General features: G+C 34.6%; 1 protein-coding gene across 1 annotated transcript in view; it reads left to right on the top strand.

Annotated features, from left to right (window-relative positions):
• The window catches only part of LOC139114638 (ATP-binding cassette sub-family A member 2-like), an 88,292-nt gene that overhangs the window by 47,906 nt on the left and 25,045 nt on the right, over window positions 1–15,341 (top strand). The window contains exons 11-26 of the mRNA XM_070676475.1: window positions 775–903; window positions 1,551–1,815; window positions 2,798–2,881; window positions 4,294–4,492; window positions 5,082–5,196; window positions 6,074–6,264; window positions 6,870–7,020; window positions 8,224–8,428; window positions 9,291–9,467; window positions 9,796–9,869; window positions 10,385–10,494; window positions 11,650–11,781; window positions 12,503–12,583; window positions 12,880–13,076; window positions 13,811–14,014; window positions 14,645–14,983. Of these exons, the coding sequence (XP_070532576.1) occupies window positions 775–903; window positions 1,551–1,815; window positions 2,798–2,881; window positions 4,294–4,492; window positions 5,082–5,196; window positions 6,074–6,264; window positions 6,870–7,020; window positions 8,224–8,428; window positions 9,291–9,467; window positions 9,796–9,869; window positions 10,385–10,494; window positions 11,650–11,781; window positions 12,503–12,583; window positions 12,880–13,076; window positions 13,811–14,014; window positions 14,645–14,983 (2,653 nt within the window). The remainder of the gene's footprint in view (window positions 1–774; window positions 904–1,550; window positions 1,816–2,797; window positions 2,882–4,293; window positions 4,493–5,081; window positions 5,197–6,073; window positions 6,265–6,869; window positions 7,021–8,223; window positions 8,429–9,290; window positions 9,468–9,795; window positions 9,870–10,384; window positions 10,495–11,649; window positions 11,782–12,502; window positions 12,584–12,879; window positions 13,077–13,810; window positions 14,015–14,644; window positions 14,984–15,341) is intronic.

The following is a 15,341-nucleotide window of genomic DNA, read 5'->3' as shown; positions in this document are numbered from 1 at the left end:
GAATTGTACTTCACCTTAGTATGGGTCCAGAATTCCTGAGTCTTGCCATTGAGATAAAACCTTGTGACAGGAAGGTAGCCCTTGCAAGCACTTTACTGTACTTCACTGACCCACTCTTTTTGTTCTTTTTGTTTTTGTTGTAATCACGGTCACATATTTTGAAATTGTTTACAATCAAGACTTACTGAGTGATAGATATCAACATGAACTTGCATAGCTGTAGAAATGATCCAATATTTGCAAAGAAAAACAGCTGACTTTAGACATATCTGGATCACATAATTTTATATTGACTATGCATTCTGCCATGATGGAATCGCTATCTTTAAAATTTCAAGTGGACAAGTAACTAGCAGAAGGCCACAGACAAATGAAGTTGTGATATCAATACTTTTACAAATAATAACATGATATTACCCAAAAAGCCATCAGCTGTTTTCTAGAATCAGAGTTTTGCCTTCCAGGATAAGGATTCATTTGAAATTACAGTATGTGTTAAATGACAACAGCAATATGCGTGATTGTTTCCTGCACAGCTACATGTAATTACAATTGCAGTCTTTCATAAATGTATTGTGGTCATGCTAATGGGGTATTGTAGAATACAGTGATGACAATATTCTTTGTACAAAGTCACGTCAGTAAAATTGAAAATCTCTGGACTAAAGTAATTTATTTGTGTCCAAAAATGGTATACAAAGAGTCATCCTTTTGTAATTTCACAGAAATTACTACATGAAAAATGATGAGGAATATATGTATGTTTTATTTCAGGCAAGCAGCCTCATTCAGTTGGCACAGAATATCACATATTTTGCCACAACATGGTTAAATTATTCCCAGGAGATCAGAGAACATCTACAGAAAAATACAACTGTTGAATCTTATCAGTGGCTGAGACAGGTAAATTATTGCACTAGTCATAAAATATTCTGTGTGGTGGTTGTGAAATATAAACAACCAATTTGATGTGTAACTCATGGGAGCAATAAGCATAAATTATTAATCATATAAATAAAATGAGCTTTAAGAGTGAAACTGATAAGCGTAAACTTGTAATTTTGTGATTAAATGTTGTACATGCTATGAAATATAAAGCACCATTGAGAAATGTAACCTTTAGGAGCAATAATTGATCATACAAGTGAACTTCTTGAGTGAAACTGGATATATTATAATTTAAAAAAATTTTAATTCCATGATGTCTGAAGTGAAATCTGAAACCAACAAGGTTGCGACATAGTGATTCTTGTTCAGCATGGAATATTAAACTACAGCTGCCTGTACAAATGCAGTATTGTACAGCATCATAATGTGAACTTTCCATAATTTGCCGGTAATTGCAAAATAATGAAATGATCTTCAAGAATTGCACACTTGAATGTTGTAGACAGAACCCTTGCTATTTCCAATTTCTCTGGCCAAGCACCTATACACACACTTTATCATATTCATAGTTTTTGAAATCTTAATCCTATTAGCATATTATATATTTACTGCTATATTTATTTGTTTATTTATCTATGTATTTTATTTTTCTGTTTGTCAAGATGACAGTTGAGCTGAAAGAGCATCCAGACTTACTTAGGAACAGAACTGTAGGGAGAATGGTCCGGGCAATGATAGAAAATGGCACCATTCCAGACATTGGAATCATAGAAGAAAAGCTACATATCATCGACAATGCAGCGTGTGCCTGGATTGAAATCATGTCCAAGGCTAAGCTGGATATATTCAAGCCATTTTCAAATGAGACACAACTTGTGGATTACGTACTCAACAAAGCTTACAGTGATAATGTCACTGTATTTGCAAGTATGTATGAACAATGCTTTCAGTCAATTCTTATCCTTGTCAACAGTGTTCATGCTCATACTCACATTTTTGAAGCTGTCAAATAACATACCCAGTAGATAAAGCATAAATGTGTACAATCATTGTAAAAACTCATGTAACAGGAATGCTAGCCTGTCTGTTGTGTTCTGCCAAGTTAACATTCCAGTAACGAAAGAAAGTTAATTTAAACAGCATATCATGCTTGGCTTTTTGTGTTAGTACCTTACTGGTTCATATTTTGAGTTGCTTTACAGCTTTGGTTTGACAAACTTTCCAGCTTTGAAATGAAACATATGAACATTAATATAACAAATTAGTAGAGAAAAAATGTGTGCAGTAACCTGACTTACCTATTTTAGATATAACCTGATCCCAATTCATTTTGCATTTTTAAAAATGACATTTGAAGTCACCAATGTTCACTTTTTCTTTTGATCTGTGAACAGACAATTTTTTCGGGGAAGGGAGGAATAAAAATATTAAGTTGAATGCCTGTGCAACTTTTTAAGCCATAGCATAGTAAACACATTGGCATAGTAAACACATTCTCTTTATTTTTTGCACAAAGCCTCTTTGAAGTTGGATGATTGGAGTCCTCGCAAGATCTTGTTTACTGATACAAAATTGAAGCATTAGTGTGCTTAGATATTGCAGCCTTTGTGATGCTGTTTAACTCTGTTCATCTGTGATGTAGTCTCTTTTCATTTTTGCATCATGAGAAGTTTCCCATAGACGCAAGTTAACAAGTTATTTTACTTTATTTAGACCTTATTTAATCTCAATAAACTGTTGAGCTAGTAGCTTTTCTCACACAGTGTTGAGAAATCATTATAATATATATACAATATATATATACATTAAAAATTGTACACATCCATGAATACAATAGGTACTAAAATCAAATTGACAACAATCAACATTACACTACTGAAAAGTTAATGTGTTTATCTAATCTTTACAGGTGTTGTTTTTGAAGTGGATAAAAATGGGAAACTTCCACCACATGTGGTCTACAAGATCAGACAGAACAGTACCTTCACTGACAGTAAGGAGAAATAATTACCCTTACAACATGGGCACAAAATATTACCATAAGATTGACTGTCTTAATGAATTTCTGCTGAGTCAAATTATCTTGTATTGTTAGTGGTTGGTATGTTGTGAAATGAAATTCAAATTGCTTCGTGTGGTAATCTTTCTGAATACATTTTGAAGGCATCTAATAAGATGTGAGATAATTGAGGCCTGTAACAGTCAAATGCACAGTACACTGTAACATGCAATGTATTTTTGGATCCATCAATACCAATATTTATTTTATGACAATCTTGTATCAAACGTGTGACAGGAGATGTGGTGTCTGTTTTAAAGTTATCTGTTTGGATATGTAGGGTTGAAACTATGTAATAGTGTACACTGAGCTGGTGAGCTGTCTTTTAACACTTCTCAGGTAATATGACGTTTTAGGGACACGGATCATTACATCTTACAGCTATAAAGGGTCACTAATCCTAATCAATCAATCAATCAAAAGCATTTATATAGCGCCAAAATCCATTACGAGGTAATGTTCTAAGGCGCTGAAGAAGAACACAAAAATCAAAAAGCTCTCTCAAAGAGATGCGATTTCAAGCCCTTTTAAAGGTGATCAACGTAGGCGACTGGCGAAGTTCCAACGGAAGACTGTTCCACAAATCGGGAGCACATCTTGAGGAGCGTTTCCCATACGTTTGCAGGTTACACCGTGGCACATGAAGAAGACTTTTTTCATTTGATCGATGCTAATTAATGCTAATGCTAATTTTTGATTATTTTTTCGTTATTTATGTTTTTAATGTCAACTATAATTTTTTGTTCTACTCCCCAGAGCATGTTGATATACACAGTATTCAGCTTGTCAACTCAGCCTGTACATGTGTAGACTGCACTGCTATGTTGACTGGTGAATTCTGGTCTGGACTAGAATTCAAATGTAAACAATAACAGTGCATTTTACACACATAGATGCTAAGTTGACAAGCGTAATAGTTGATTTTTCAACATCCTTTTTGGAGTAGAAGAACTTGAAGTTAACATACAAAATAAAAATAATGGAAAAATCCTCTACAATTAGCATGCCGGCCCTTTAAGAGAGGATCATGAAAATTTGATGAACGGTCTTCCCTTAGGAACATGCAGAGTCTGATCTAGAAGATGTTTTAAATTACTGATGACTGCAGATTATGTTGGTTCATGTCATTTGCAAATTCTTTGCTGCTGCATTGCAAAGTCATCTTGAAGTTTGATGTAATGGTTTTCATATATGCAAAGGGTATTAAGGAGTATTGTTTGGGGATGTAATCATTATGATAATGACTCATTATCAATGAATATTCATGCTTCTTAGTGTATATATTCATAGCATTGGCAAATAATAAGGATTTTGTTATAAATTAAATCTTGTGAACCGCTTTACAGGAAATACCAATGTTGTCAGAAATAAATACTGGGCACCTGGTTCAAATCACTGGCATTCTATAAGGTACTATCAATTTGGCTTTGTATTGGTACAAGACATCATTGAAAGAGCCATTATCGACAAGAGAGTTGGTCGCTCTGTTATGGAGCCGGGTATCTACGTCCACGAAGATCCATATCCTTGCTTTATCAGGGATCAGTGAGTGTTTCTTTTCTTTCTATGTCACATTTGTAGCGTTATACTATGATTTGTAATTCCTTTGGGTGTCACACCGCATTGAAACTTTCTGTCAAAATTTGTGCGCACTTATTAATTCAAATAGTTTAGATCTATCATGTAACATGTGACTATAGTTATACTGCAGTTAAATCCGAAAATAAGCTGTATCGCCACAACAATTGTCAAGTGTAAAGTCATTAAGGTATAAAACGTTTCAGATGTGTGTCAATTATCTGTGTCCATAGTGTTATAAAGAGTCCAAAGTTCAAAATTGTATCAACATCTGAATACAAAATCTCATACTAGGGTTTCCCAAACTCTGTCGTCAAAGTGTTCTAAGTTTGGAAAAGCCTGTTTCAACATGATTCAGTTTCTAAGATGAAATTAACATTTGAAATGTGTTGGAATCATCATGTCACAAAGAATGTATCATGTGTAGTCTTAATACAGCATTAGTGTCACTGTTGGTGAAATTATAAAACTGAAAGTAAAATATGTGATATATTTTTCAACAACCAGTTACAAATTATACACTGTTAACAGTATTTCCTTATCTGTTTTGTTTCAGGTTCATATATGTTATAGAACACATGTTTCCAATTGTAATGATAATATCATGGGTATACTATGTAGCCATGTTGACACAGAACATTGTGTATGAAAAAGAGCAAAGACTGAAAGAGGTAGGGTTTATTTGATACTTAATCTGATGGGTTGCATGGGAAACAGTACAAAGACTGTGGTTGTAAGTTGTGATATGGTATGTGTCACTGGTGATATCTCTTCTGCATTGGTTGGTATTATGTCTGTCATCGCTGCATTCAAAGGTGATCCAACTCATCCATTCATACAAGTATTTAGGAAGGAAATTGCAGTTTGTGCTACATCAAAATCCGAAGAACTTGGAGAGATAGAATATGTAGTGCATGGTCAATTTTAGAAAATAATAATTCCATCATTTCGATATGATTATTTCACTGAAACCTCAGTACTTTTCTTGCCTTGTACAAGCAAAATATTGACTGAAGCAGTAGAGTGATAATGATATTATGATTGTCATCAAGATAATAATGCCTTCAGAAAATAGTTTATTTGTGGTCAGAAATACTACAATATTTGGTGTGAAAATCATGCATTTTAGAAATCACACAAATTTTGTCATAAAAAGAGCAAACTATACATTACAGCTCAAGTATAATATCATTTATGGATATTAAAATCGTAACTTGTCAACAACATAGATTAAGATTGTCATGATTCACATTAGAGCTCACAAGTTAGCTGTTCATGGAAAGTGACAGCGATTACAGTTTTCAGTGATTAAAGATAAATTCTTATTACAGATTGTGCAGGGTATTTGATGTTTCTGTAGAGCTACTCAATCACTCAGGTAACATATATTGACATGAGCTGAAAGAGACATGTCAGCGCTGATTACCTATGAAAGACAATTTGTAGCACATTTCTGTTCTACTGATGCATTATTTTTCCTTGGTTGCCCAAGGGAAAATTGATGATTGGCCTTTTTCATTTAAGATGAGTGATTTCCTTGAATTGCAGGTGATGAAAATAATGGGACTTAGCAGTGCTGTGCATTGGGTAGCATGGTTTATAACCAGTCTGTTTGAGATGTCTATTACCATTACATCATTAGTGTGTATACTGAAGTATGGCAAAGTTCTAACCTACAGCAACTCATTCATAGTCTGGCTTTTTCTAATGGTATTTGCAGTGGCTACTACCATGTATTGGTAAGTTCTCAAAGAATCAGTGTTTTCGTATATTTTGTAGTTGTACCGGTGTATAGCTACAATGTTTAGGTCTGTTTGTAGAAGTTACAACTGTGTTTTAGTAAGTTCATCTTTCCCTACAAGCACATCAAAAACTTTTATACATACTACTTTACACACAAATCATGTTTTCAGATGACATGCTTGTGCATCACTGGTGCTGATGAATATATTGTGATACGTGTCAATCATCGCAATACAGATATATTGATAGTATGAACATACACGCAACACAAGATGTATAATAATGCTCTGAATTACAACAATTTAACATTCGGCAAAATAAAGTCAGCATTGCAAGTACTGAAGTGATGGAGGTGTAGAGGCAAGTTGAACTTTACTAAGTGACCGACATATTGGCAAATGTTCATTGACAGCCATTGGGTAGGGAATATTCCACGCTGCCTGACCGAGAGAAAGTGTTCTCACATCATAATGCAAGTACACTGTCTGCTATATGGTCATATCATGTGAAAGGCATGGTTACTTTGCCTGCAAAAAGTCTACATTGGCACGTATAAAGTTCATAAAATTTCATAAGAAGAAAAATTTTTCTTCCCCAACAGTTTTATGGTTAGTGCACTGTTCTCCAAAGCCAAACTTGCAGCTGCATGTGCTGGGATTTTGTACTTCATAAGCTACGTGCCATACTTGTACATTGCGCTGCGAGAAGAAGTGGTCAGTGAAAATGTCCCAGTTTACACAAAGAGTTTGGCAGTAAGTGTATTTCCTTGATATTCCAGAGTACAGTATAATATACAAGCCTGAGAAAGTGGCAACAATCACTCAACAGCTCATGCTTTTGTACTTTCCTTCCATTGAAATATGTAAAACAAACATCCATATTATTACAAACCATAATTCGTAGCGTCCCATTTGCTTTCATTTCATTTAGTCTGTTATCTTGTGCATATATACAGGCTGTAGAAACCCGTTGAGGTGAAATATTTACAAGTCTTAAGCAATGCTAGCGCTATCACTGAATATATCAGAAACATTTATTCAAGAAGTCACCATGTCTAGCCATGGGGGCAATTAACATTATTAATGTTTTGGTAGCATTTCTTCAGTGATGTGCAATTCTTCAAAGAGGTGAAAGCTTTGAGCTAAATGGTGGATATAGGTGTCTGTTATCAGTAATTGCATTTCATGTATATAAATGTTCAATTTCAAACATGCAGTGGTTTGCATTGACCCGTTGGCAGTATTGAAACTAGATATACTCTCTAAATTGAGGAGTTGCTAGCACTGTCAGGAGTAACGATTGTCTGGGCAATTATATCAGTCAATTATCAATCACAGAAAAAACAACTTTGCAAAAGTTGAAACATTGTCTTGAAGGAGGTAATGCATAGCCAAAAAAAACACCGCACATCCCGCTAACTGTCCAGAAAGCATCATTTGCAAGCATTTATTCCGATCTGATAGACTACATCTGACCTTCTCCCAGATAATGTTTCAACTTTTGCAGAGTTAATTTCTTTATGATTGACTGACATTACCATTTGATGATATATACACTTAAAAGGAAACAGTCGTCAGATCTGTGCCTGTGCGAGTTTCTTGTTTACAAACAATGTGTTTCATCCATGATATCTAGATGCACCTCATTATCATAGCTGCAACATTTAAATTATACAATGTACATCATGACAGATATGTTTTAACTTTCATCAATCACCATCGTACCTTGGATACAGCATTTAAATTGGTCATATGGGTCCCATACGACCTTTGAGCACAGTACCGACGACTATATCCCTTTAAAAGTGCTGGCAGCTCCTCAATTTAGGCAGTATGTCTAGTTCTGGTATTGCCAACGGTTCAATGCAAACCACTGTAAATGACTCAAGACTTGGACATACTCATTGCTGATAATGTCTGTCTTATATATTGACATGACGTCTTCATTGATTTCAGAGTGTACTATCAACCACTGCATTTGGCATTGGTTCCAAGTATTTCTCCCTGTATGAAGAGCAGGGAGTTGGAATCCAATGGCACAATTTCAATCAGAGCCCACTGGAAGAAGACAAATACAATCTATTCCATGTGATAATGATTATGATAGGAGATGCTGTCATGTATGCTGTGTTAACTTGGTACATAGAAGCAGTACATCCAGGTATAAACTTGTCATTCTTTGCCTGAGTTTTGATTTACCATTTGTCAAATATTTGTGGACATCCGTATCTAGCTAGATCATGTGTTCTCTCTGACCATTATTGAAAAAGAAATGTAACCAGATAGCAAGAATATGCTTTAAATTTATATATATACACATATATATATATATATATATATATATATATATATATATATATATATATATATATATATATATATATAATATATATTATATAATATATTTAATATAATATGGATCATTTAAAACTTTTCTATTCAACATATGCCATTGATATAATTGTATTTATGTATGCAAGGTACTTAAGACACTAGTAGATTACTACCATTAGGAAGATTGTAGGACAACTGTTCAACAGGTGTGCTATCTGGTGTTGCCAAGCAGAATCAAAGTTTCTGTATAATGCAAATCTTGCCTCAAGTTCCAATCTGTTTGGAATCATCTTGGGATGATAATGTGTTCCTGCAATTAGCTACCACTATTACTATGCAGAATGAGTTCTTTATTTGCCGTCTCATGAATCATGAATGGCCTTGGCCATGTCAAGACCTTGAATTTACATGTACCGTATGGACGTTTGACTTTTTACTTAGCAATGATGATTGATTATTACACAGGAATGTCACAGCTTACCTAGCTCCTCAGTTTAATATATTGAAACTTCTTGAGTGTTGTGACCATTATAAAAATTATTGTGCAGGAAAATTCAGAATTTTTTACTCTTAATTTAGTGTTGACAATTCTTATTACAGTAAAAAGCTACCATAACTACACAAGTAGCACACCTTTCAGAGACTCATCATGGTTAGTTTTCTTCTCCTCTGTGTTTCGGTGTTGATAGGTTCCTATGGCTTGCCTCGTCCCTGGTACTTCCCATTCCAGAAATCCTATTGGTTTGGTCATGGAACGACAGAAAGCAATCAGGTATCATTCACGACATGCTTCAGACGTAGAAGGTACTCACCATTGTCTGTGATGGAAGAAGACCAAGCCTGTGCCATGGCTGCTGCATCTCAAGGTATCAGTGTGCACCAGTGGCACATATTCTTATCAAATTTTTACAAGATCGCAACTACCAATAACCTTATTCAGTCTAACACAGTATTCTGCCTAATACAGTTGACTAACAAAAGGGAAAACGGCACTTAGTTGTAACTATTGATCTTCTGTCAAAACCTTTATAAAACAGACTTTGAAGGTGTAATAGTGTAAGATAAACAGCCTTGATGGATTACATCGTGATAATTTAGGAATTGTCATGAAAAATTTTTTGTTTTTGATGTAGAGGGTTAGTGCAACCCATCATAATGTTTGTATTTTGTTTTTATTAATATTCATTTAATCAGAGGAAGCAAACAGATATGTTGAAGAGGAGCCAGTTCATCTTCCTTTGGGAGTCTGTATCAATGGACTTGTAAAGGTATGTGTATCTTAGTGAGTTTGAAGAATGCATGAGAAAAAGTTGTGAAAATTTATCAATAGAGTCACTGACAGTATCTTACGCAGCAATCCTTTGTGAAATGAGTGAGTATTATACCCCTGCCTAATACATAGTTAAAATGCAGGATCTTTATTCCGTCAATACTGCTTGATTTGATCAATTGTGTTTTAAAATAGGTAACCGTTTTGTAGCTATTGCCTTTTCCTCTTTGTAACTTCCAAAATCAAAGTTCAATATCATTGGTTTAGCAAAAAAATGTAAACATGACTACAACAGGATGACAACATGTTTTGATTTGTTTTGTACACTAAATTGCCAAACACATGGAAAATAAATGCTTAGATGAAACTTCAAATTATTATATCTTACCAGTTAAAAAATGTCAATGAATATATGCAAAGCATGTAGTTTTGGAGAAAAAAGTGGTTGACCTGTGGAGAACAATGATATTCAGTTGTTGTTGTTGCTGTATTTTTATTTCTGTTTTCACAAAGGTATACAAGAATAGCAACAAGCCAGCAGTGAACAAATTGAGTTTGAATTTCTATGAAGGACAGATTACATCATTCCTAGGACATAATGGTGCTGGGAAAACAACCACAATGTATGTCAGTTTAGTCTCTGTCTTCCCTCTGTACAGTAACAAGGTCAATCAGCACCCTCACAGTCACAGTCACAGTTGCAGTCACAGTTTTAAAGTAAAATAAATGGGTTGTTTCACCATGCCCACCAACTCTCTTACTGTCACATTTCCAGGCAGTCCTTTCAGCAATAATTCTGTGTTACATCCTGTCCATCAATTCTCTCACAGTCACATTTCCAGGCAGTCCTTTCAGCAATAATTCTGTATTACATCCTGTCCATCAATTCTCTCACAGTCACATTTCTAGGCAGTCCTTTCAGCAATAAATCTGTATTACATCCTGTCCAGCAAAACTCTTCACTGTTGAAGGTGCTGTTAGTTCTTTCAGATATATTTTTCAGAGATAAATATTTGTTCCAGCCTGCCCATCAACGCCATCACTGTCTCATTTGAAGCCAGTTCTGCGACCAAAAATACTTTGTTTGATAAAACTTTGTTAATTCCTGACTACCACAGTTTCAGTCGATACTGTAGGAGTAAATAACTTGTTCCATCTAGTCCATCTCCTCACACACAGTCATATTTGTAGTAAGATTTTTAAGAAAAAAATTTTTTCTGCCTATCAACTTGCACACTGTCATATATATGCATTCTTCTCTCTCAGAGTGAAAATGCTATTTCATTGTGTCGATCAACTCCAGATGCAGCAGTTTAATATTTATTTTGTGAATTGGTCTACAAGAATTACAGTATAAAACAAATAACCTGTGAACTGTTTATGCAGTTTTCATAATCAGCGTTGTTCCTGCTTTGCCGGCCAAAATTAACAGTTGTGACTGCTTGCTATTCGTAGCTTTTGTTAATCGATATGATTATGAAATAGTTTTGTGTTAGTATCATGCTCGCAAAGTGTTCATGTTTCTACACTTTTTGGCATTCAATCTGATTCTGTTATGATAAAGCTTAGATGGTATGAGGTTGGCTTGTCATGCTTGATACATAGTTACAGTTACGTATAGACATTTTGAAATTCATATATTTGAGTGAAAAATGTTCTAAGTTTCTAGGTGACAAATATGCGTACAACTTTGATTTTAACTGTCTTATATGGCGGGTGATTTGTGTTTTGATCTGCATATGAATTCCAATTGACAATTTTTCCTTCCTATACACCAGGTCAATTCTCACAGGATTAATTCCACCCACTGCTGGTACAGCTGTTATCTATGAACATGACATCAGAACAGACATGTTACAAATCAGACAGAGTCTAGGAATGTGTCCTCAACACAATGCATTATTTGACAAGTAAGCAACAAATATTAGTTTTCCAGCCAAGATCGGCCAAGGCCATGTAAATATGGTGTACCCTATTGATAACCTGACTGGGTCAAGGCTGTATATGTTATCATTGAACTTACTAAATCTGCTTTGTTACAGTGAAGATACAAAGCTGAAGTTTAGGTATCAAGAAGAACATGAAGCTAGATACTAATAATGAAAACACTGAGAATACTTTGCACCAGGATAATTCAAATATTGAATATCAAATAGGGATCAATATAAGTTGACTTATGAAACATTTGCCTTGTACATTTACTTACAATCTGTTTGCACATCATGTTACAGTGTCAGTTCAAAATGCAATTTTACTAATATCCCATTAATTTACCCATTACCAAAAACTTAGAGGTAGTTTGCGCCTTGAAATTGAAAGGCTTATACTTGTGCTCAAACTTTCTGTAAGGCTGTTTATTTCATGTTCATATACCACAGGATTTGCTGTTATTCCACAAGTCTTACAAACCTACACCATTCTGATGTCCAGACATGACAGTAAATGTACAGTGGCTGATGAGTGCCTCTTCAAATTTGTACAGTTTATTTGTAAAGATGACATATTCTTTGCTTATTTACAAATTATTAATATTTTGAACTTTCATTGCGTGTTTCAACTGTGAACAATAACATACTTCAGTTTTGAATTATTATGAATGTTATGAACGTTTTTGTTTGTAATATCGTGCAGGTTGACAGTTGAAGAACATGTATGGTTTTATGCCAGTCTCAAAGAATCTTCATCTTCAGATATCGATAAAGAAATGGATGTGTATGTAGAAAATTCAGTCATTGTTCTATTATATTGGTTGTTGTCAAATCGTAGCATAAGGACTAGAATAATTTTTCAGATAGATATTGCAATATTACTAACCTGTGCTTGGAATATTTTGTGCGAAAGTAATTTCCGTTCTGAGATAGCATTACATTGTACATATTGCCTATTTTTTGTTCTTGTTCCTGCCACCTTCAATATGAAAGAAAAATTGAACGAAAATTGTTTTCAAATTCCCAATAGGCAGTACCTTTGTTTTCATACCGTTCAAAGTTTTTATGATTCTGTTTCAGACTTATCAAAGATATTGGACTTCACAAGAAAAGAAACAGTAAAGTGGACACACTCTCAGGAGGAATGCAGCGTAAGCTGTCAGTAGCCATTGCCTTTGTTGGTGGTTCTCGCATGGTCATATTGGATGAACCAACAGCTGGTGTTGACCCATATGCTAGGAGAGCTATATGGGATCTACTGCTCAAATACAAACATGGTAAAATACATTGAGTTCCTGTAGTTAAGAATAGATATTATCGTCACAGTGTTCAGTAAGCTATCAATATTTTCTATGGAATATCGTAGAGTATGTAGGTCATACAGTTTGGGAAAAGCAAGAAATATAAACCACTCCATTCCCCTTTCTGTTGATCAAATGTAGATTTCTTCATGTAATATTGAGAGAAACAATTGCACACCTGTAAGATTCATGTTGTAATAGGAATATCTTGTAACTATACACACCTTACTCCTCACTCTTATTTGACAAAACACAGAAAGGAAAATATGTAAGGTCTGTTTTCAAGTGTTTGTGTTGCAGATCAGCCGTAGTATCAAATACTTCAAAAGCATTGTACAATATGCAGTAGAGAAATCTTTGAGCTACTACATAGGAAACTTTAATTTCTGAATTACTACGTTAAGGTATATTACTGAATAACTTGTACCACATAAATATTCAGTGACGTTGATAGTAGTCCATACCTTATCAAAATGTAAGAAGTTTACATGAGAATGTTGATGTTTCCAAGCACATTGATACCACACACAGGTTAATGTAGACAGCATGTATATTGTCTGCATTCTTGATAGGTTTGTTTCAAACATTTTACTATATTACTAGATATCAGTGAACTCTCTGTCATGGACATATCAGTGGATTAACGTGTAACATTACTGAAGCAATGTACTCTTTTCAATATCATTGATCCACCCACTTACCTCTAACAGGTCGTACCATCATACTGTCCACTCATCATATGGATGAAGCTGATATGCTGGGAGACAGGATTGCAATCATAGCTAATGGGCAACTTAAATGTTGTGGATCTTCCCTGTTTCTTAAAAGTACTTACGGTGATGGCTATAAACTCACCATAGTAAAGAAACCAGCTGCTAGGAATTGTGTTAGCATGAGTATGGAGAATCTTGTGGGTGAGTGACAGATACTGGAATAGCATCAACATCAGCATCAGTTTACACAGGCAACCCTGCACGTCAACCTCTACTGGTACCTTTCCTGTGTTTCACCAAGTGTAGCTTTGAAATGATCGAAAATCTATATACTGATCGGAGGATTTCATTTTGTTCTGATAAAGATAGACCAATCCATCTTTCATTTTACCGAAGAATTGTTTCTTGACGATTTACTCTGTTGGAGATGTTGCCATGCAGCAAAGCTGTTGTAGAAAATAGTTTCTTGTCATCCCCATTGTTAGACTTTTACATTTTACTCCTTTCCATATAAATTTATTTGTATGGGTTTACCTTAAATACAATCAGATACTCCCGACTTGAAATTGCAAATCTAAATGCTGGTTCTATCAACCTAAACAAAATTAAAAAGACATTTAAATCAACAAGAACATCATTGACATTGATTAGCACACTTAAAGAAAGGAAAGATATGTTTAAAACAAATTTTCATAATATGATTTGCTCAAGCTCTGTTTGAAAATGTCAGTGTGAGCTAGAATATGATAACAGGAATTTTACAGAAAGTCATATTTATGATTTGTAAGATTAATGAACTTAAAAACTAATGTTGAGTCCCTCTGTCTGCAGAGTTCAGTGATTCAGAAGATGATGAAGAAGACAGGCGCAGAGCTAGAGTACGTGCTGAAATTGAACGAACAAAATTGGTCACTGACACCAAAACAAAAGTGACTAACTTCATTCATAGACACATATCAGGTGCTGTTTTAGCATCAGAGAACAACCATGAACTGTCTTATATCTTGCCAAGTGAAGCTGCAAAGAAAGGATGCTTTGAGAAACTGTTTGAACAGCTGAGTGAGCAACAAGATGAACTGGGAGTTTCAAGTTATGGATTGATGGACACAGCCTTAGAAGAAGTCTTCCTTAAAGTGACTGAGTCTCACGCATCACATGATGCTTTGTCAGGTGAAAAAGTCAACTCTTCAATTCAGTAAAGTTCTTCTAATGTTTGAGGAATTGAAAGGGAAAAGTTATGCAGTGAATGGCCTGTAAATGTATAGTTGATTTGTTTGTATGGGTATCTATTAAGTCATTCACGTTTCTTCTCACTTTTTAGGAAATGAAAAAATATGTAGTAGAACTTAAAACATATGTACTGGTATGGTGTGTAAATATGTATTTCGTCTGTTTGTTTGTAATTGATTCAACAGGTGAACAACATGCACATAATATAAAGTCATATGGTCTTTGGTCTACAAAGTTTTTTTGTCAAGATTTCATATTGTGAAGGTCTGTTACATGTCATTCAGATTGGATAACTGTG

The sequence above is a fragment of the Ptychodera flava genome, chromosome 16 (assembly GCF_041260155.1).
Source record: "Ptychodera flava strain L36383 chromosome 16, AS_Pfla_20210202, whole genome shotgun sequence".
Taxonomy (NCBI): Eukaryota; Metazoa; Hemichordata; class Enteropneusta; family Ptychoderidae; genus Ptychodera; species Ptychodera flava.
The sequence above is the reverse complement of the archived record's forward strand: the minus strand, read 5'-3'. Positions and strand labels throughout refer to the sequence as shown.